The 22,409-nt window shown below is 41.0% G+C and overlaps 3 protein-coding genes across 4 annotated transcripts; 2 read left to right on the top strand and 1 right to left on the bottom strand.

Annotated features, from left to right (window-relative positions):
• The first annotated feature begins 1,781 nt into the window (after window positions 1–1,781).
• Window positions 1,782–8,862, top strand: LOC135611165 (homeobox-leucine zipper protein HOX32-like). Its single transcript, XM_065106590.1, has 18 exons — window positions 1,782–2,497; window positions 3,710–3,869; window positions 4,421–4,533; window positions 4,627–4,717; window positions 4,819–4,914; window positions 4,991–5,104; window positions 5,214–5,297; window positions 5,462–5,617; window positions 5,692–5,766; window positions 5,838–5,944; window positions 6,039–6,231; window positions 6,350–6,541; window positions 6,631–6,711; window positions 6,808–6,942; window positions 7,388–7,716; window positions 7,952–8,057; window positions 8,267–8,416; window positions 8,515–8,862. Exons 1-18 carry the CDS (start codon window positions 2,268–2,270, stop codon window positions 8,659–8,661), a joined length of 2,559 nt encoding a protein of 852 aa, XP_064962662.1. The 5' UTR covers window positions 1,782–2,267; the 3' UTR covers window positions 8,662–8,862.
• Window positions 8,863–11,165: 2,303 nt separating this feature from the next.
• On the top strand, window positions 11,166–14,665 carry LOC135611164 (ferredoxin--NADP reductase, root isozyme, chloroplastic). 2 transcript variants are annotated; one of them, XM_065106588.1, is made up of 6 exons: window positions 11,166–11,325; window positions 11,467–11,523; window positions 12,371–12,709; window positions 13,277–13,496; window positions 13,696–13,936; window positions 14,026–14,665. In XM_065106588.1, exons 1-6 carry the CDS (start codon window positions 11,302–11,304, stop codon window positions 14,282–14,284), a joined length of 1,140 nt encoding a protein of 379 aa, XP_064962660.1. In that variant the 5' UTR covers window positions 11,166–11,301; the 3' UTR covers window positions 14,285–14,665. The 2 variants fall into 2 exon arrangements, with proteins under 2 accessions (XP_064962660.1, XP_064962661.1); XM_065106589.1 differs by having other exon boundaries at window positions 11,211–11,320.
• A 782-nt stretch (window positions 14,666–15,447) lies between these two features.
• On the bottom strand, window positions 15,448–21,984 carry LOC135611163 (septin and tuftelin-interacting protein 1 homolog 1-like). Its single transcript, XM_065106587.1, has 3 exons — window positions 19,282–21,984; window positions 15,974–16,155; window positions 15,448–15,865 (listed from the first exon to the last, which is right to left on the bottom strand). Exon 1 carries the CDS (start codon window positions 21,920–21,922, stop codon window positions 19,370–19,372), a length of 2,553 nt encoding a protein of 850 aa, XP_064962659.1. The 5' UTR covers window positions 21,923–21,984; the 3' UTR covers window positions 15,448–15,865; window positions 15,974–16,155; window positions 19,282–19,369.
• Window positions 21,985–22,409: the final 425 nt, after the last annotated feature.

The following is a 22,409-nucleotide window of genomic DNA, read 5'->3' as shown; positions in this document are numbered from 1 at the left end:
AATCCATATAGTTGTTGTTAAGTTAAGCTTATTGATGCCAACAAAATGATGTGACAATAAATGCTAACATAAACACAAAGTGATTCTAAACCTTTGGAAAAGCTATCAATGAGTAGCAGAATATGTCAATAAAGTTTAGCTTATCTCTGGCAACAAAATGGTGTTCAAAAAAATTGATAACATAAACAACAGTGATTATTAGTCTCTGAGAGTAGCTGTAATTTGGAAAGAAAAAAATAGGTGGCTACAACTTCAGTAGCAGAAATTATTTTCATAAAGTTAGTAATTTCATAAATTTGTTGTTAAGCCTATTTCTGACAGGAAATTGATGTAAAAATAAATGCTAGCATAAACAGTAGCAGAGTTTGATTTCATGAAGTTGGAAATTTCATATTGATTGTACAAAGTTTAAACTTTTTTTCTGACAAGAAAATGGTGCATGTGAAAGTAAATGCTAACATAATATTGATTGAAAAATTATAGTATTTCTAGCAAAATTTTCTTTTCCTAATGTTGGAATTTTCATATGGGTTTTACTAAGTTAAGCTTTTTTCTGACAGTAAAATGATGTAAAAGTAAATGCTAACATAAGAAACAGTGATTCTTAGACCTTAAATATAGCTTTTGCTAAGTTAAGCTTATTTCTGACAACAAAATGATGTGATAATAAATGCTAACATAAACATCAATGATTTTTAGTCTCTCAGAGTAGCTATAATATCAGTGGCAGATTTCTTTTTATCATGAAGATAATTTCATATAGCTGTTGTTAAGTTAAGCCTATCTGTTGCAAGAAATTGATGTAAAAATAAATGCTAAGATATTTCTGGCAAGAAAATGTTGTAACAATGAATGCTAACTTCAGCATCTGTGATTCTTATAATATCAGAAGCAGATATTTGTTTCATAAAGTTGGTAATTTCATAAAGGTTTTGCTAAGTTAAGCTTATATCTGACAAGAACATGATGGAGAAGTAAATGCTAATATCAGCTACAGTGATTCTTAGACTCTGTAAAAGCTACAATGTTAGTGGCAGAATATTTTTTATACCATATAGTTGACAATTTCATATGAATTTTACTAAATTAAGCTTTTTCCTGACAAGAAAATGATATAAAAATAAATGCTAACATAAGAACAGCAATTTTTAGACTTTGAAAAGGTTGTAATGTTAGTAGCAGAAATTTTTATTTCATAAAGTTGGTAATTTCATACAGCTTTTACTAAGTTAAGCTTATTTCTGACATGAGAATGATGTAAAAGTAAATGCTAACATAAACAACAGTAGCAATATTTTTTTCTCATGAACTTATTGATTCCTTGATATGTTTTCATGAGCTGAGACATGATTTTATTAGCAGTGGATCCATTTTACAATCTATGTAATTACCTATATCTAGATTGCTTGTTTTGGGGTTTATGGGAAGGATCAAATTCAATTCCAAAAAGAGGAATGAATGCAGAGAGAATAGAAGATGAAAAATAAAAGCTGGGAGAGAGAACAGCAGAGTAAGAAAGAAGACCAGCTCAGGTCATGTATGTTCTGCCCATCACAACATGCATCATGCTATCCATGCCACCTGCTCCCACATACCAACATCTCATCTCTTTCCTCTCTCACTCTCTCTCTCCCTCCCTCTCTCTCTCTTTCTAAGCATGGAAGGGAGAGAAAGCACTTTGTTTGTTTATATGTTTCCCTTTCACTGAGACAGCTGCAGCTGCAGCTGCAGCAGCAGGCCAAGCATGAGAGCAGCTCCAAACACACACAACCATAAACAATTCCTCTAACACCCAAAACATTTTCTTCAAAAGAATAGAAATCCCCACGCTGTGTCAAACCAAAAAGAAGGCATCACAGAGAGAGAGAGAGAGAGAGAGAGAGAGAGAGAGAGAGGACACACCGCCGCTCTTGCCCACTTTAAAGCATCCCAGCGCGGAACACCAAAACAAAAGCCGTCACCACTACCACATTGGCGATAAAAGCCAAATACAAAGCATAGGGAAGCCAATCCCACACGAATCCGGAGCAAGACGCCTCCTTTCCGCTTTCTTCCTCTTTGCTGTTGCCTCTTCTTTGCAGAGCAATGGCCGCCCCGGAGCAGAGGAAGATGGGGCATCCCTCTTCGGCGGGGAGTTCCTGAGGCGCGGTGATGCGTCGCCCGCTGCCGAGGAGCCGGAGGAAAGGAGTGGTGTGGGGTTTCTGAGGGCGGTGAGTGCGTTGGGTGGGGAAAGGTTGGATTTTTAGGGGTCTTGTTGCAGGGGCGAGATGGCGATGGTTGTAAGCGGGAAGGAGCTGGGGAAGGGGCTGCAGCAGGCTGCGGCGATGGATTCGGGGAAGTACGTGAGGTACACGCCGGAGCAGGTGGAGGCGCTCGAGAGGGTCTACAGCGAGTGCCCGAAGCCGAGCTCCCTGAGGCGGCAGCAGCTCATACGGGAATGCCCCATCCTCTCCAACATCGAGCCGAAGCAGATCAAGGTCTGGTTCCAGAACAGAAGGTAAAGGATCGATGGAGCACCTGTCGATGGAATTTTGAATTGGCTGGGAAAAATATGTTCTTGTGTCGATCTTTGTCCTTGTTCCGTGTGTTGAGCCTGGTATTTATAGGATCCCTTTTCTTATCCGCTGGATTTTTAGCCGATTTGCTTTGGACAATATGAGGCCATCTGATATTCACCGGAGCTGCTGCATCGACTTCCATTTTTCCTTTCTTTTTCTCGTATAAACTAGAAGCTTTTGATTAGGAGAAGGTTCGGATCTTGAGTCACTTGTGGGCATTCAACTGGGAAATATCTTTCTCCGTTGCTGTTCTACTTTTCCATATGCAAGTGCCCCGAATTCCATAGTGAGAGAGGCAGCTTACTAGAAACTATTACATTTCTGCTGTTTTTAGCAATGCCAGTGGATTCTTTACTTATCTGGAAAGATTGAATTTTTCATTCTTTTTTGTTGGATCCGTGAAGTGTTTTGAGTGTTTTGCAAGGTATTACTGGTATGTAGTTTAATATTGTCTTTTTCCTGCTTAATCAATTTGTTAATCTTAATCCCCTTTATGATTTTGAGGATATCGAAGCCGGTGCCTAATAATAGTCTTTTCTTATGCGAAAAGCAGCCAACTTATTGCATAGTTTCTAGGAGCCTGTTCTGTTTCTGTTCACTGACAGGTTTCTAATGGGTTAAGAGTGTTGAATGCGGAAGACTGCTGCTTAATTGGTTTCAGAAGACTATCTTTTTTTGTTGTTCATTCGAGTGTTTGATTATAAAGTTTCTAATTTTCTCGCCAAGATTTGAATTGGTGGAATGGGTAATGATTTTGGCCGAGTTGATGGTAATGCATATTAATTAATCCCTCCTAAATTAAAGGCCATTGAGCATTAGTGGGTCTGTATTTCTTTACAATGTTATTTTATTGTTGAGATTTATGTAAGAGGTTATACGATGATAATAATCATATCAAGACCACAAGATACCTGCAAAACATGCAATCTTTTCGAAAACTGCCCTGGAATCTTCAGGGTTTAGGTTCTTAAGATTTTGATCCTTTCCCATAACTATTTTTGTCTGATATTGTCAAGATATTTAGAAACTTGCTGGTTAGAGGTGAATTGCTCTGAAAAATGTTTTACCGAATGTTATCTCAAATAGAATTTAGCATGAAAGTATAGTTCTGGATGTAGATTTTTGGTACTTATATTCACACTTTTCTGTAGATGTCGAGAGAAGCAAAGAAAGGAGGCCTCTCGTCTCCAAACAGTAAATCGCAAGCTCACTGCTATGAACAAGTTGTTGATGGAGGAAAATGACCGACTGCAGAAGCAGGTGTCTCAACTTGTATATGAGAACGGATACATGCGCCAACAACTGCATAGTGTAAGTTTGCATGCTGTGTATGTTACTTTCTATTGTGATTTATCATGTGGTAATGACAGATTTCTCTTATGCTTTTTCACCTACTCTGTTTTCCAGTGATCAAAGCCTGCAGCTCATACTTTCAAGAACTTATTTTAAGCTATGATGTCTTCTTGCTGTAGTTTTCCAGTTTCTAGGCCTATTGAACAAATATTTAAACATTTGCGATTGAATGTTCTCATCTAATGATTGATTGGACGCGTGCAAACCATTGCTCGGATATGCTTGGTTTTGCATGGTTCATTCTGTTCTCGTTGCGTTTGGGTAGTGTGTTGCAAAGATGAGTATATGTTTCTTGTTCCATGTTCAACTAAGAATGTCCCATTGACTCTCTCATACTTCACAATACCTTACAATATTGTTTTTGCATAGTTCAATTTAAACTTTTTGTTTGAGTGGAATGTGTATACGACGAGCTTAAGTTTTTTCCATGTTCAACTCAGAATCTCACATGCATTGTTGAACTTTAGCACTTTTGTTTGGGACTGAACATTTTGTTTATGAATATCCAGCCATCTGTTGCGACTGATGCTAGCTGTGAATCTGTAGTCACAAGTGGTCAGCACCACCATCAACAAAACCCAACTTCACAGCATCCAGAGAGGGATGCTAATAACCCAGCTGGGTAATCAAACTTGCTGGTTATGATGGTTCTGGTTTAGATTGCCTTTGCCATTTGTCTTCTTCTAACACAGTGTTTTGGGACATTTATGTTTAGTCTTCTTGCGATCGCTGAGGAGACCTTGGCAGAGTTCCTGTCAAAGGCTACTGGAACTGCTGTCGAGTGGGTTCAGATGGTTGGGATGAAGGTGATGTTTCATTAGATATCCTATCTAACTGCTTTCAGCTTCTGTCAATTGATTGTTTCTGAAATATATGACTCAAACTGATTTCTCGTTGTTCACTATAGCCTGGTCCGGATTCTATTGGAATCGTTGCTGTTTCCCACAACTGTGGTGGGGTAGCAGCTCGAGCCTGTGGCCTTGTGAGTCTAGAACCCACAAAGGTACTCCATTGCTTAACTTCTGTTGCTGCAATTTTCTTTCTTTGTTATGCAATTCATGGTTTGCTGGGCTTCATAGGTTGCAGAGGTTCTCAAAGATCGTCCATCTTGGTATCGTGATTGCCGTTGCCTCGATGTGCTTACTGTAATTCCCACTGGTAATGGAGGGAATATTGAACTTACATATATGCAGGTCTGTGCTTGTTTGCTTATCCTGCTATTCGTATGAAGTTTGAAAGGTTTATTATTTTTTCCTCATTTCTCGTAAATTAATTTGACCTTTTTTAATCTCTTGCAATCAGACATATGCACCTACTACTTTGGCAGCAGCACGAGACTTTTGGACGCTAAGATATACTACAGCACTGGAAGATGGTAGTCTTGTGGTATGAGTTGTGTATCTATTATGAATTGACACTTTTTTCATATGGAGATGGGAGTCTTTGGTGCTTTTGTTCTTGATCACCAGACGTGGCAGTACATGGTGATCATTTATTGACATGCATTTCCAAATTTGGATGACCCTTTTGACACAAGACTTTTCTTTTAGATCTGTGAGAGGTCATTGACTCCTGCAACTGGTGGTCCCACTGGGCCAGCTGCTACAAATTTTGTAAGAGCTGAAATGCTTTCTAGTGGCTATTTAATTCGGCCATGTGAAGGTGGTGGGTCAATGATTCACATCGTCGACCATGTTGATTTAGATGTGAGTTTCTTGGGCTTTCTACTCTTACTGAGATTTATTACAATATCTGGCTGATGTGATATTTCATGTTTTAGCCATGGAGTGTACCTGAGGTTCTTAGACCCCTGTATGAATCACCAAAGATACTGGCACAGAAAACAACCATTGCTGTAAGTCTCTTTTCTTATTTACTAAGCATTTCATTCGGCCTATGTTGAAGTCTCACTTGGCCAATTTTCAGGCACTCCGCCACCTAAAACAAATTGCTCAAGAGACCAGTGGTGAAGTTCCATATGGTGGGGGCCGGCAACCTGCTGTTTTAAGGGCCTTCAGTCAGAGATTGAGCAGGTCATTGGCTTAGTTGCCATGTTTTACTTAAGCATATTTTTTTCAGCCGCATCTTCTTAAGGTATTGACACTAAATCTTCATGGTTATCCACAGAGGTTTCAATGATGCTGTGAATGGATTTGCTGATGATGGTTGGTCGTTACTGGGAAGTGATGGTGTTGAGGATGTGACAATAGCTATAAATTCTTCCCCAAATAAACTTTTTGGGTCTCATGTTAACCCCTCGGCGATATATTCAACCCTCGGAGGTGGTGTTCTCTGTGCAAAAGCATCAATGTTGCTGCAGGTTTAGTTTTCACCCTTAAGTTCAGGACTTTCCATCATTCTACGGGGATGTATTCAACAATAAGTTCTTTCTTGTTCGGTTAATATTATTAACCGACTCACTGTTTTTTGCTGTGTAGAATGTACCACCTGCTATATTGGTTCGCTTTTTGAGGGAACATCGTTCAGAATGGGCTGATTGTGGTGTAGATGCTTATTCTGCTGCATCATTGAGAACTGGCTCATATGCGGTTCCTGGTGTTAGGCCTAATAGCGGGTTCTTGGGCAGTCAGGTGATACTTCCTCTTGCACATACTGCAGAAAATGAAGAGGTAGATCACCTTTTAGTTCTAAAAGCAATATCTTGCACTTCTCGTTGTTGTTTTCTTCTGATGTAACACACTGAATTCCTTAACTGTAGTTCTTGGAGGTGATTAGGCTTGAGGGTAATGGTTTTAACCAAGATGATGTCATTTTGTCAAGGGATATGTACTTGCTGCAGGTTTGTCTTGTGGAATTTGCCTTGTCACTGTCTACGGATTCAGTGAGTTCTTCTTTTTTTGGGTAAATGATTTTGTCCTTAAATACATGATTGCAGCTTTGCAGTGGAGTGGAAGAAAATGCTGTTGGTGCCTGTGCTCAGCTGGTTTTTGCACCCATTGATGAATCTTTTGATGATAATCTTCCTTTGCTACCATCAGGTTTTCGTGTCATACCGCTGGACCCTAAAACAGTTGGGTATCTTCACACAAGTGTCTTCTAGAAATTTACTGCAGATTGATTCTAATGACGTCATTTCCTGGAAAAACTAATTCTTTTTCTTTGCTTTATGACTATTTTCTGGCTAGATATGAATCAGGCATTTACATCATAGAAAAGCTAATCTTATCCTAAATGTTTTTGCTTTTTCTTTGCTTCTTGACTATTCTCTCTAGCCTTTTTCTTTGATTTTTGACTGTTCTCTCACTAGAGATGAAACACATGTTAGACATGCTAGAATTACCTAGAAAAGCTATATCATTTTCTGCATGAATCTAGTTTTGGATTGTACTTACTACTGCTGATAGATGTTACTAATTCTGGATAGAATTTTGTTTAATTAATCAAATCAAAACTTTGACCAGTTACCCCACGACTTCCTCCAATGTTTACCTTCATCTTGTTCAACAATGTTACAGGATTCTCCGGCCACTACACGAACACTTGATTTGGCATCCACACTAGAAGTTGGATCTGGTGCCACATCACGCTCTGTTAATGAGACTGCTTCAACTACATATAACCTGCGATCAGTCCTCACAATAGCCTTCCAGTTCACCTATGAGAATCACCTCCGAGATAGTGTGGCAGCAATGGCCCGGCAATATGTTAGAAGTGTGGTCACCTCAGTGCAGAGAGTTGCGATGGCAATTGCACCTTCTCGTCCTGGTTGTCAGATTGGTGTTAAGCACCCACCTGGTTCTCCAGAAGCTCACACTCTGGCACGATGGATTTCTCAGAGCTACCGGTGATCCAATTGTGTCCTTGATGTGGTTCTATATTTTACTACTATAACATCTTATGGTCCATTAACTTAAAAGTTATAGTAGCGTATCATGCGTTGCATTCTACTTGCACACTTTGATCACATAAATGCAACAATCAAAATTGATTTGAAAATTTATCCATCTGCAACATCATCTATAGTTCTTGAGTTAAATTTCTTTGTTATCTGTCTAATGGATTGGCTTCAATCACTTCAGGGTTCATACAGGAGCTGAGCTCTTTCAGGTGGACTCGCAAGCAAATGATTCATCGCTGAAATTGCTTTGGCACCATTCGGATGCGATCATGTGTTGTTCTTTGAAGGCAAGTCACAGTGTGCACATTACTTTTCTGTCATATGCCTTATTAGCACATCTTAGATCTGGAGTCAACTTTCATGTATTTTTAACTTTTCATATTAGTTTGTAGCATTTGTGGGAAATTTACTCGGTTTGCAATGCTATTATCGGCGATCAATTGGCATAGAATTTTGATGAATATTACCATGATCAAAATGTAATGTTTCTTGGCAGGTTGCCCCTGTCTTCACCTTTTCCAATCAAGCTGGTCTGGATATGCTGGAAACCACCCTGATAGCTCTTCAGGACATTACACTGGAAAAGATTCTTGATGACAATGGTCGGAAGGTGCTTTGCTCGGAGTTTCCCAAGATCATGCAGCAGGTAAGCAAATGACCGATGCTCGTATCTTCTTCCTTTCACAATCTGTTTCGCATTATGTAAACCTCCTGAAACCGACACATCTTTCTGCATCACGATAGGGCTTTGCTCATCTTCCTGCTGGTATCTGCTTGTCAAGCATGGGGAGGCCGGCGTCTTATGAACAGGCTGTGGCATGGAAAGTCCTTGATGAGGATGATTCACCCCATTGTCTGGCTTTCATGTTTGTGAACTGGTCTTTTGTTTGAATGCCTAGAGCAGGTCTAGTCCTCTAAACTATCTAGTAGTGGATGGAACTTGAGAACTCATCCCTTTTGCTTGAAGCCATGGTTTCTGAAAAGCTACTGCCAAACTTTTAAGCTCTACCAAGATACTATATGGCGGAAAATGACTGTTCTGTAATGTGATCCAATGGGCGTACTCTGTTATATATGTTTCATCTTCTCTCTTATCAGTGAGTGGTGATGGCCTGCTTGTTCTTGTTCCCAGGATTGAAGTATAGTGATAAGAGAGGATTGAATGCTATTCATGAATACATTTGAATCGAAGCTGTCCTGTGATCCAGAAAAGGCTCCTCTTTGACGTTGTTTCTGGGAGCAGCAGCAGCGGCGGCAGCTTCATGCAGGTAAAAGCAGTGCGGTAAACGACACTAACACGGGAAGGAGAACGAGCGGTCTTTTCACCGGCTCAAGCGCTGCGGAACCGTCCCATCAGCCGCCATTAACGGCCGCGATTTGCCCTGCAACGTTATGCTCCTCCGTGCGCCGTGCGATGATGTCAGGGATGTTGGCCGGCCTGTCGTCGAACCCTCGACGCCTTCGCTGCCCGACAAGATAAGGCCAGCGTCTGTGGTACGAAACTCTCAAAAAGGATTCGCCGGCCGCGTGTGCTGCAATTTTCGTGGTTGATGCGAATCGAACATGTGATCCGACAGCGAGCGCCGGTTCGTTCACTGATGCAGGCTACCCGTGGCGTTACCCCGCCCTGTCATTTGACGAGCTTCGTGTGGGACCCGCCCGATTTGCAGTGGGTAAACCAGTCGATGATGGGAACAATCCTGTCCCGGATATCCCGATGCCATGTGTTCACCGGTGAGCGGCTAGGATTTGCTTCTGGGATCGCATGGTGTAGCGGTCCAAACATAGGATCCGAGACCGAGCGTCGCTGTCATCGCCCTCTGGTTGTCTACCCTATCATATACCCGTCCGCTGCTTTGTCAAAAACCCTTTGGTGGGACCCTCCTGTTGGGCCTGCTGTTCGCGATGTTCCGATTCACAGATGCGCCGTTGATCACCGCCGTCGGCGGACAATTCCGTAGCCGGGAGACGCACGGCCGCTGCCGCCCGCCGCCGCTGCCGCGCAAATCAGACGGTCCGGGACGTCCCATCGCAGCAAACATCAGCGAAAAGAGAATGGAATTGAAGGCGGAAGAGATTGCCTGCTTTGTCCGGATCACCTCCATCTCTCCATCAGAAGTGATCTCCTCAGCTCTTGGCCGGGAATCACGCGGCGGAGCTCTCAGCCTGTCACATCGCTGTCCGGCGGCGGGGCCCGCCGCGGAAGGCCGGACCGCGACTCACATCGTCGTAAGCCCTCCCTCGTGCTCTCAACAGCATCCTCCACCTCCCCTCAAAAGCCACGCTGCTCACCGCATCCGTGTCAGAGAGACGGCAGCAGGCGGCGAGCACGCGCATGACGTCCCCCCGCTATCTAAATAAATACGACTCTGCATATACGTCTAATCACGAAAACGCCACTGAGCTATGCATGTACATATCCTATGGCCATGGCGATGGCCATGCATGAAAGCATGGTGTGAAACCTTATGTACATCTTTTATATATTGATAGTCTACCACAAAAAAACATTATCTAATAAAGTTTCTATTTTAATTTATATCAACTAATTTTATTTTCCTGATACTATCTGATCCTTCTCGAATCCATATTGACGAAAATTTTATGCACTGAGTATATTTATTTATTTATTTATTTATTTATTATTTTATTTTACTAATGTCCAGTCCAACCAATATAGTATGAGTTTTTAGAGATTGCACAAATTATTTTTATAATATAATAAAAATATGATATTAGAATTGAGCAAATATGTTGAAGAGACGAACGAATAATGAACTTAATAGGGATTTCTTTTCTTTCATTTTCTGATAAGGATAACTTAATAAAATAATAATAATAATAATAATTTATTTATAGAAAATCAAACATTTCTAAATGCCTACCAATTTGTTGTGGATAAATTTTATATAAGGGTTTATTTACTTTCACTATATTATGTCTAATGTTGCGAGATTCCCTCACCCTCCCATTCACCTACAGTGGAATTGTCCCTTGATGGAGACGTAAGGTCATACAAGTACTATAATTATCATTCTACCCTTATGATGTAGTGTTCCTCAGCCGTCGATGCTCCAACGGACGGTTGTCTGTCTCGATCCAAAGGACACAGTCCTGAGAATATAGCTCGTTCAGAGGGTAAAGTCGTCTAACACGAACACCGCAAGCTCGAATAACATGATTACTGTTACACCCCTGTGATGGATTATCCTTTAGCCGTCGATGTCCCATCTAACGGTTGTGCACAGGAAGACCGAGGGCAATGTCGGGTTATTATAGTACGAATACGAGGGAGGGTAAAATGGTCCAACCATGCCGGAGGACTTCGGTATTCGTACGAACGTGAGGGTGTTATCGGAAATGCGGTAGTTCGAAGCATAGCGGAAGGTGGTGAGATTAGAGGAAAGCGAAGGGCTGCTTTGCTGCCCGCCCCTTCCTCGTTGCGAAGGGTTCCCTCTCCCCTCTCCCGATCCCTAAACCCTCTATATAAGGAGCAGCAGGAGGTGGAGGAGGACTAGCGATCTCGCGACCATGGCGCACGCTTTAGGAGGTCGGGTAATCTCGATCGCTCCTATCCCTCACTGTCGTACAAAAATCTTGATTTTGTTTGGCGTCGTTTTCTTGGAGAGTTTGGTTGTCGATTCATCTCATCTGAAGAGTCTGATGTAGCGATCTCTGGTTTGATTGTTTTGGCAGGCATCCGTGTCGCCATCAGTCAGAACGGATGCGTCGCTGAGGAAAACCGGATTCAAGGTGATATTTTGATGCTTGTCGAGATTAGATGTTGGCAAGTGCTTTGTTGCTATTGTGATAGACTAATTGCAAGCGATTGAACATTAGGTCATTAAGTTGCTGGAAAGTATGGATCTTTTCATGCTATTGAGCTATTCATTTCAGTATAGATCCATGCTCATAAGATCTGACAAAACCAAGATTCGACAAAATTTTATGGTGTTTCTGATACAATCCTCATTTCTTCCGGGCTTCGGATTGAAATTGGATACTGGCTGGAAAATGACAAGGGAAAAAGATTCAACCTTGCTCTTCTCTGTTCTCTCTTGTTCCAAGTGTTCTCTAATATGCAAGGGACCCGAAGTCAATGTGTTAAAAGACCATTAACCTGACTCTTCAAACCTCAAAGAGATGCCTGGCATAAAATCACTGTAACAGATGATTTGAATAACATGAAGATTTGCTGTAACTTACCTACTGGATTCTTTGATCGAATGATTTCACAACTCATGTTTTATTTGTTAGCTTGGTGCCTTAATCTTTTTGCCTTACACTATCAATGTTTTTTGTCTTCCTTGCAGACTCTTTAAATATGTGTTCAGAATTTGGTGAATTGCATCTGCATGACACTAACTAATTCTGAACTATGGCTGATATCACTTACTTCTCCCATGGAAGAAAAATTCTTCTTGATTATTATTACCTTATATTGCATGTAGATTCATTGGTCACATTGATCGTTAGAAACTCAATTAAATCTTTCCAGCCTAATCTTCAGAACAATTACACTGTTGGAATTATCTTCCTTTTTCTTTATCTTGCAAACAATGTCAAGATTGATGGCCCTGGTTTTGTTTTGTTCTTTCAGGATCATAATAAACTTCGCTTCGACAATAAATTATGGATTACTTTGTCATCTGTAAACTTGAAGAGCAGGTATTCATCAACAAAATACCAGTTCAAGGTGATGTCTATGTCTGTCCAACAAGCAGTCCGAAGTAAAATTCCAGTTCAACCTTTGGAGCTTGAGAATGCTAATGAGCCCCCGCTAAATCTGTACAAACCCAAAGAACCGTACACAGCAACAATTGTCTCAGTTGAGAGGCTTGTTGGTCCGAAAGCGCCTGGTGAGACATGCCATATTGTGATTGATCATGGTGGCAATGTACCTTACTGGGAAGGGCAAAGTTATGGCATCATTCCTCCTGTAAGTACCTATTTCTTGTTGCCTGCTTCCAAGACATCTCTAAATTCAAGTTTTGATTAATGTTAGCTCCTCCTCTTTTGCCTCCCTGTGGAGGTTATGAAATTTTACTTGGTTTTCCTCTCTCAATTAATTGTCTTTTTTTATATATGTTATACTTCCATTTCCATGTCCATTTTCTCATTATACCCACTCAACTCATACAAGACATGTTTCTCTTTCCTCACCCTTTAGATAGTTATCTATGATCATAACCAACAAAAGAGACTGAATATTTGTGACAAATTTGACACTTTTCTACCAAGACACACATTGACACTCAATTGCAACCTTGTTGCTCCTTTCTAAAGGCTGAGCTATTAGTAAGTATAGTACTGCCCTCTTTAGACATTTATAATTTGCATCATGCATGAATCATCTTTTAGTGTTTTTGTTGCCCGTAAATTTAAACTAGAACAATGAGGTGCTTGTGAGTTATTCCTGCTCTCAGAAGCAAATTTTAGTTTATTGATATCTGATTATTGTTTTGTGATATTTTTATTCTTTGATTGTATCGATTTATTATTGCAGGGTGAGAACCCAAAGAAACCTGGATCTCCCCACAATGTGCGTCTCTACTCTATTGCATCAACTAGGTATGGGGATTCGTTTGATGGCAAGACGGCCAGCTTATGTGTCCGACGAGCTATCTATTATGATCCAGAGACTGGAAAGGAGGATCCTTCAAAGAATGGCACTTGCAGCAATTTTCTTTGCAACTCAAAGCCAGGAGACAAGATTCAGCTCACAGGTATTACATGTTTGTTTAAAGTCAAATAATATTCTGTAGATGTTTTCTTTTCTCTGAAGAAAATTCTCTGAATTACTTCAATGTACTCAAGTCAGGAAGTCAGAAATTAAAATTATAAGTGCAAGGTGACTAACTTGGTTATTCTTTTGTGATAATCGAGTTTACTGATTATTTATTGGGATTTTACATACTATTGCAGGACCTTCTGGGAAAATTATGCTGCTACCAGAGGGTGATCCAAATGCCACCCATATCATGATCGCGACAGGGACAGGGGTCGCTCCATTCCGTGGATACCTTCGCCGTATGTTCATGGAAGCTGTGACCACTTACAAGTTTGGTGGCCTTGCATGGCTCTTCCTAGGGGTTGCAAATACTGACAGCCTTCTCTATGATGCTGAGTTTAGCAGCTACCTAAAAGACTATCCTGATAACTTTAGGTAATTGGACAATGCTCTACATTCTCATCATATTGGTTATTAAAGTTCCTTTATATTGTGGCTTAACCAGTACCCCATGAAATGTTTAGGTATGATAAGGCTCTCAGCAGGGAACAGAAGAACAAGAATGGTGGGAAGATGTATGTCCAGGACAAGATCGAGGAGTACAGTGATGAAATCTTCAAGCTGTTAGATGGAGGTGCACACATTTACTTTTGCGGTCTGAAAGGGATGATGCCTGGAATTCAAGATACACTAAAGAGGGTGGCGGAACAGAGAGGAGAAAGTTGGGATGCTAAGCTCTCTCAGCTTAAGAAGAATAAGCAATGGCATGTTGAAGTCTACTAAGATGAAATGCATTACATCACATCTTCTGGGCATGTGATTATGTTCTCATTAGGTAGCAGCTGTCAGATTCTTATGGTCCTTTCACAGAGGAACGTTCATTCATCTGTTGAGTTCTGCCAATTCTCGATCAAGATATGGAGCAGCTAAGCTTTGACTTTAGGCTCATCCTACTGGAGAGGGGAGATTGGTCTGGACACATAAATCAACAGTTATTGTGGTCAAATTTGTTGAAATTCCAATAATCAAGCAATTGTTCTGTCAAATGCTTCTCTTCTTTTCGTTCTTCTGCAGGCTGTCTGGATTAGCGTTTAGGTAGTGTTTGATGGTTGTCTCAACTCATACTTAGCCATAATGCAGAGTCGTCGATATTTTATTCTTTCACAGGTGTAGTATCAACAATTTAATCTGATGATCTAACTAAAGATTGCTTTGAGAACTTTAATCATGGAAATGTTGCAGGTACTTGACCTGTATTAACCTCTAAGGAATTTGTTCCCACCTTAAGCAGATGTACTACCAAATGAATCAGCAACCTCAACACCACATGTGGTCAATAGTTTCTCGTTGTCGATTGATTTATTGGAAAGAAGTACTGTGTTGAAGATGCATTCTCTAACACATGATTGGCCAGTTCATGAGCAGGGAATTTTCTAAAGTGATATCATTTGCAAAGGTCAGGCCATTCTGTTTGATTTGTGTGAACTTGTATCAGGACTCCTACTCTGCTAAAAGGATGAATAGAAACCTTTAATTCTTATGAATAATTCTGACCAATATATGAGAAATGCAGCAAAGGATAAAGATAAAACCAGATATGAGATATGATATAAGCAAATTCAACCCAGTACCTGACTTGAGTAACTACTTTTCTTTGATGAGCAGAGTATTAATAAATTTCATTCAATTGACTCACACTAATTATCGATGTAATTGATTTAATTTCAGAATCTAATCCCAAACTCGATTAGAATTAACATCAGGTATAAGCAGTAGACCTCGATATATATAAAAAGAATGATACTGGGAGAAGTCAAAAATATTCAGAACATGTAACAGCCTATAATAAATTATCTCCACCTGGTAATGTATATTCAAAGAGTTTCTGTCATACATATCAGTTTAAAAGAAAGAAAAAAAAAAAAAAAAGAGAAGGACTTGGCAAATTGGCATATAAACCGGCACTAAACATATCATTGGCACAGTTTGTGTCAATTTAACAAAATGTTGTCTTTACACTGAAATTTCTATCAGTCATACAAAGGCACTGAGAAAAGTTGTTCAATGCAAATCATATAACAGGTGATATGGGGAAGGATCAACTGGAGAAAATGGCTGCAAATTGGTGCTCATCATTCACTGACTAGATCAAATATAGTCTTGCTAAAAAATTTTGCATCTTACAACAATATCAAGCTAGTGAAAAGAGGGATGAGATAGCAAACAGAAAACATCAACAAGAAATGAGGCTATAGAAAGGTACCAAGCTTCTTTACCACAAAGACCAGGATGAGGAGAAATTGCATGCCAGTATGCTGCTATCACTTTACGGCTTGACTTCACTCAAATAATATATTTTCGACCCTGCAGACAAGCGAAAATCTATCAAGCATTGTCCTTCTCTAGAAAAGGAGAAAGGAAAAAAAAAAGGAAAGAAAAGAGGGAGGAAAGATGGTTAGAAGTAACACTTACCATGTTATGTGCTATAAAATTTTAGAATTGTAGTTCAAAGAAATGGCAGAACTTCTCATGTTTAATGCATCTAGATCTCCAACAAGTTTAAACAAGTCATAAGACCTTTCGGGTTTAAGAATCATTGATGGCCTTTGAAATTCACAAGCAACAGTGAGGATAGAGAACCCACAAGTCATGACCTGTTTCAATGACATGTTCAATTAACACTCAAATTGTTTAGCAACTTCATCGGAAAAAAGCCAATTACACCTTAAGGAAACCCTAAAATATGCTGACAATGTAAAAAGAACAAGATGCATAGAGACTACTCTATTGATGCGCACTGTAAAATATCTGCTAAACTGTCCAAGTTGATCTGAAACTGTATGGAAGGAAGACTGAAGAATAGGTTAGGAGAGATATCATTCATATATTCATAGAAAAAATGTCAAATCCAAAATGAGAACTTCAATATGACAACGGAACTTCAATACGCTAGGCATCAAGGTCCTAAAACGCCCAAGGCGCTAGGTGCTCGCCCGAGGGAAGCGAGACGCTCTAAAATATTAAAATATTAAAAATATATAATATTATTAATCTAATAAATAAAGATTATTTTGTATAGTAATTAATAATCTACTGTTAATAGTATATTATTTATTGTTAACAGTAGTTAGAAGGGAAGAGTATAACTATTTAAAGGGATAAAAAATATCACCCAGTGAAAAGTTAGAACTCAGAAGAGAAGCAACGGATAACGGCCGTAGCAACAGAGTCGCGGATAGTAGTAGTAGTAGCAACAGCAGAGTCGCGGACAACAGTAGGTAGTGGACAACAGCGGCAGATAGTGAGCAACGACGGAAGCTGAGGAGACTCGATCGACGATAGAGGAAGACTCAGAGGTAGCGAGAGAAATCGTCAACGACGAAGGTAGAGAGAGAAATCATCGACGACGGATGCAAAGGGAGAAATCGTCGACGACGAAGGTAGAGGGAGAAACCGTATGCTAGGGTTGAGAGTCGAGGTTGCACATAAGTTTTGAGGTAATTGTGTGCATTAGTTGGTTCAATCGAACCAACTAATGCACATTTAATTGAACCCGATTACCTTATATTAACCGGGCATTTGCCCGAAGTGCCCAGCGCCTAGGCTCGAGCGAGCGCCTAGGCGATGCTGCCTGACCCTTATATGAGGTGCTCGGGCCTTGCCTCGCCTTGCCCGAGCGCCTGAGCACCTTTTTAAATCACTGCTCAAGAGCAACCAGTTGTACCAAAAGAAAAAGAGCATTCCACAAGATAGTTAACTCAACAACAGCAACAGGGCCGTAAAATCCCAACTATTTGGGTTGGCTACATGGTTCTTTTGTTGTCATTGAGATAGGCCACAAGATAGTTAACTGCAACACCTAAAGTTTTAAGTAAAGGTCATCAAAGCATTTGCATCAACTGTCACAAATTGTTCCAATTATGATGAATATGAGATCTTGCAGTTCACTGTTCTTTCATTAACCGTGACTCCATTAGACGGAACAGAAGCCAATATCTCTATCCATTTTCATGTTATAACATTGTCATCTCAATGATCCTGAAATATTGCTATTATTCGTTCTAGAATACTACACCAAATCAGCAAGAGAAGTCCTTGATAGTTGTTTATAATCAGCATATGCCGCTGCAGCAAAAAGAAACATCCATGCAAGAAACAACTAAGTAGCAAAAGAAAGGGAGATAAATCCAATTAGGCTTAGCCACAGCAAGAAACGGAGATTGGAATGATATTTCAATCTGTAGTCGGAGGGGAATTAGAATCAACAGCCTGGCAAGATCGAGAGTTGTTTTACATTAGCAAGCCAGCATAAGGTTCAAGTCACAGACGGCCAAGACGGGTAATCCACATGGTACACTATATATATTGATATTTTCCTGCTGATTTGTTGTAAAACTTAAGCAGCACTTATTTTTTTGATAGTCATACCAATAAGTTTGTATCCGACCAACAACTTCCAGAGCACGCACTTCTAACCTGACAGTTTGACTCCACAGGTATGCTAGTCTTCATGCATGCAGGGGTGACGAAAAATAAAATTACTGAGAGCTGGGAGTATATACCATGGTCGCTTGACAGAGGCCAGAATAAAATAAGACTTAGAAAAGGTATGGAAGAGAAATGCTCCATGAGACTTCATGTTGTTTAGCAAATAGCTAAGCAAACGAATGCACCAACCACAGGTCTATACACCATAGTAACATGGAACACCAATGACCAAACTATAAAAATTCTTGTTTCTCCGCTGTAGAGTGCTACCACAAATCCATTGTCGAGACATTCAGTTTTACCTCTAGTGCACCATTTATACTAGAGGAAACTGGACGCAAGAAACAATTGATGCATGGCACCAAAAAAGTTCAAACAGAACCCAACATTTACAGCACATCACCGAATCTAATTTTCCTCCGGCCTAGTGGCTATCCAACACCTGCACAAGCCATCATCTTTGAAGTCACAATATAAACTGAACCGTCAAACTACAATAAACCATTACACCACTGAATCTAATTTTAATCATAAGACTGACAGAGTCAATGACCACCCACAACCCAACATCACCAAGCCATTCCAAAGAAACTAACCCCACCAATATTAATAATCCTGATTAATAATTCAAGCTTTATATAATGTAAGCTTAATAGAGTTGTAAATGCTTCAAATCTTGGGACAATTCATTGCATTCCGTCCAATAACCTAAAAACCGAAACTGGATAAAACTACAGATTAACTTAGCGACTGCAGTATAGTCATATGACCAAATACTAAAAAAAGTGAAAAGAAACAAAATTAAGAAACGTATTTCATGGATAAAAGAATTTTCCTCAACTACCCTGCTATTGGGGTTAATAAACAGCCCTAGTGACCAATCTGGAAATTGCAAAAGAAATTAGAGTTAGGCAATTATCATGAATTCCAAACATGAGTCAAAATTACAGTAACTTGATCACCAACAAATTTACCATTTTCTGATTAATTGAGGTACAATATCCAAAGGCAGCAACGACAAAATGAACTAAGATAATTTGAGTACTCTTAAGAACAAGCTACATAAGCAACTAAAGTGCCAAACCGCTACTCTAAATAAGCTAGTGAAAACCATTGCCTGTAGGTTTTAAACAAATCTATCACAACCAAGAAAAAGATTAGCAAAAAATATAATAATGAAGATGTAAACAAACAAGGAGAAAGTAAAGGTTTAGTAAATAGTGAAACAATGAACAAGTTTTTATTTAAATATATTTGGTATAATGTAAGGCAACATAAAAATGGCAGCTAACCAAACGAGGCAAGGCTTTCAGAAGAACAACTACATCAAATATATTTAATCATCAAAAACCATTAAGGAATCCAGAGGTGAGAGTAAATTCAACGATGAGTGGCATTTTGATGCATCTCCAGTAACTGTGTGAGTGACACAGCACTCCATCGCTCAGTTCCCTCCTGTAATTGGGCATAGAGCAGTCTTTTCACTGAGTCTATGCATATGCTCACATTGCCAAAACCATATACCGGAAGACCATTGTAAGATCTACCAACTTTTGGTAAGAAGAGCAAGCCATGTTCCATTGCATAAGCCTCTATAGATTCCTTAAAGCTCATTTCATTCATGCTGCCTGAGCCATTAACATGGACTGATGAATAAGCTGCTGCATGCTGCTGTGCTTCAAACTGCCTCTTTTCTGTAACTCTTAGATAGCTGACATTCTCTCTAGCACCAGGTTGAACCACTTCCATGCCTTCTACCGCCTGGTTCATCATATCCAAACCCGCACTTAAAAGCATTCGAATCCTCTCGTTGGCAAGCAATTCTGCTGGGAAAAGCCCCTTCCAACCCATATACCACTGCATAACTTCATTGAAATTAGGATTTGAGCACAGCCACTGGTATAACACTTGCTGCCACTTGCTGAAAAAATCAACCTCCAACATGTGGACCATATGGTGAATTGGAATTACGGATGCCCATGTCATCACCCAATTAAACTGATCCAAATTCTGATTTGCTGGGTTCACTTGAAAATCCTGCAAGGCAATCTTTAACTTTGGGACAATATAACGGACCATCAGATGCTCCCAACTAGCTGCATCAAAGACATCCTTCCATGGAGAAAGTATAGCATAAGCTGATGCATCACTTGCATGCCAAGCATGAAGGACACTACCTAGCTTGTAGCGAATTGTATGGTATAAGGTTTCCAATCTCTGTCCTAGCAAGGGAAGCCATGGGTGAACCCACACATGGATTGGAACAGTCTCACGGCGTGGATCCCAAGAATCAACAGCGGCTGTTAGCTTCGGCATAACCACATTCTCCAAAATTGACTGCAGAACCACTGGGGGTAGCAACCTTTCCCATGCTTCCAAAAATCTAAGCATCGATTCTGGTTCCTTAGCCTGCCAAGTATTAGTCCCTGATATCCTGACTGCAGGGAGAATAACTTCACTGACAAGCTGGGCATAAGGAGAAGCAGCCATAAGACTTTCTGAATAATCATAAGGTTGATCCCCTTGCAACAAATCCCTCCAAGAAGACAAAAGACTCATGCCATGCAAGGGATTCTGCAATGGATCCCATCCTTGAAACACCCGAAGCAATAAGGGGTATGCAAATGCACTGGCAATACAGGAGATATTGCAGAGCTTGTAGTCCTCCCTGAACCTCTCTTTTAGGTCTCTGAAAGTAGTAAGCAGTGAATCAAGTGTCAATGCCCCAGACAAGTTATCCTCTTTAATCCTTTCTAATACTCCGGCTATCATCTCCATCACTTGTAGCTGCTGTCTCTGCCTCACCTCTTCCTTCAAAATCTTCTCTTTCTCCTTTTGCAAGCTCACCACCTTCTCCCTCTCCCTCCTCAGTGCCTGGTCCAGCTTCTGTATGTCAGCCTCGGTAGAGTCCACAATTAGCCTCACATTGTACTGAAGCTCAGGCATGGGCAAGTCGTTCTGTTTCATCTCATCCTCCATGTTCAAATTCTCTAGGCTCGTCAAAACTTTAACTTGTGGTCCCCTCATATCGAGAACCTTCTGAACAACCTCAATACCCTCTTCCTGCTTTTTAGCAAGCAGCTCATCAGCCGTCAAAATCTTGGCTTTCAACTTCCCTTGTCTCTGCTTTAGCCACCTCTTCTCCTTTGAACGTCCTGAAGCTACTGCAACAGTCGCCTTCTCCCTTGGTGCTTCGTCCACAGCTGGCAATTTAGCCTCTTTGTAGTCATTGAACCCCATGCCCATGTTCTTTGGGCGAAGCTTGGCCTCAACAGGGGCAACGATCCCTTGCTCACTCTTCCCCAATCCAGATCCTTCTTTGTAACCCATCATCTTCATGAGCTTCAAACCTATGCCCTTCGTGTGCACCTCAAACTTCCCAACGTCATCTGCACTCGATCCGCTTCTTCTCCCCAGCGGCTTTGCCAACTTAGATTTCTCCTTCTCCCACTTCTTCTCCTTCTCCCGGCGCTGTGCCCCTTCTTTGATCTTCCTCCCAAAGGCCGTCGGGAGGAAGTTATCCTCGTCATCCTCATCACCCTCGGCATCCTTCTTGTCGGCCTGAAACCCCAGGCCGCATCCCAACCCCTGCACAGGATTGGAGGCCTCGGCACCGCGTTCGCTTTCTTCCTTGAGATTCCGATCGATCTCCTGGTCCGGCATGACGGTGCCGGTGGAGACGAAGTGGACGGGCTTGGATAGGTCAGGCTTGGAGATGAGGTCGCCTTTCCGGCGCTTCCGGGAGTGGCGGCCACCTCCGTCGGAGTCGGAATCGCTGGAGCCAGCGGCGAAAGTGCCGTAGATGGCGTCCTCCCTGGTCTGTACGGGGCGCTCCTTCTTGCGGCGGTAATAGAACTCTCCGCCGATCCACTCCCCGCCCTCGTAGTCGTTCTCCATCCCGAACCGCTCCAACCCCTCATACTCGTCGTCCATGGTGGGTGAGCTTCGTCCTCGACGATGCTCTCAGAGGCAGAGAACCCTAATCCTTGGATCGAAGCGGGAAGAAGGGGTAAATAACAGTAACGGGTAGGATTCACCCGCTACTTTTATCCTCGAACCCGGATCCGAACCCGATTAATTTTAAAGCTATATTTAATTTTCGAATCCAAATCTAGTTTTGATTAGTGGATATCCGAACCCGATAACTCGGCTTAACTTATAATCAAGTCTCACTGCTGTCAGATTAGTAATATATTACATTGAGAGAGATGAGCAAAGAAGACACACTCATAGCCTTTAGTCTCACTGCAGTGTTAATCAAGTCCATCACAGTGATGTCAAACCTGCAAAGCATTTGAACGTTGGACAACGGTCACAGAGGCATAATGACATATGACTTGGCTACTTCCTCAGTCAATCACTGCACGGAGTGTGACCTGAGATCCCCGTACGCAGTACTTAAATCTCGCTCATGTGCCTT

Source organism: Musa acuminata, chromosome BXJ2-4 (genome assembly GCF_036884655.1).
Source record: "Musa acuminata AAA Group cultivar baxijiao chromosome BXJ2-4, Cavendish_Baxijiao_AAA, whole genome shotgun sequence".
Classification (NCBI taxonomy): domain Eukaryota; kingdom Viridiplantae; phylum Streptophyta; class Magnoliopsida; order Zingiberales; family Musaceae; genus Musa; species Musa acuminata.
Note: the sequence above shows the minus strand (reverse complement) of the source record. Positions and strands in the feature narration are given on the sequence as shown.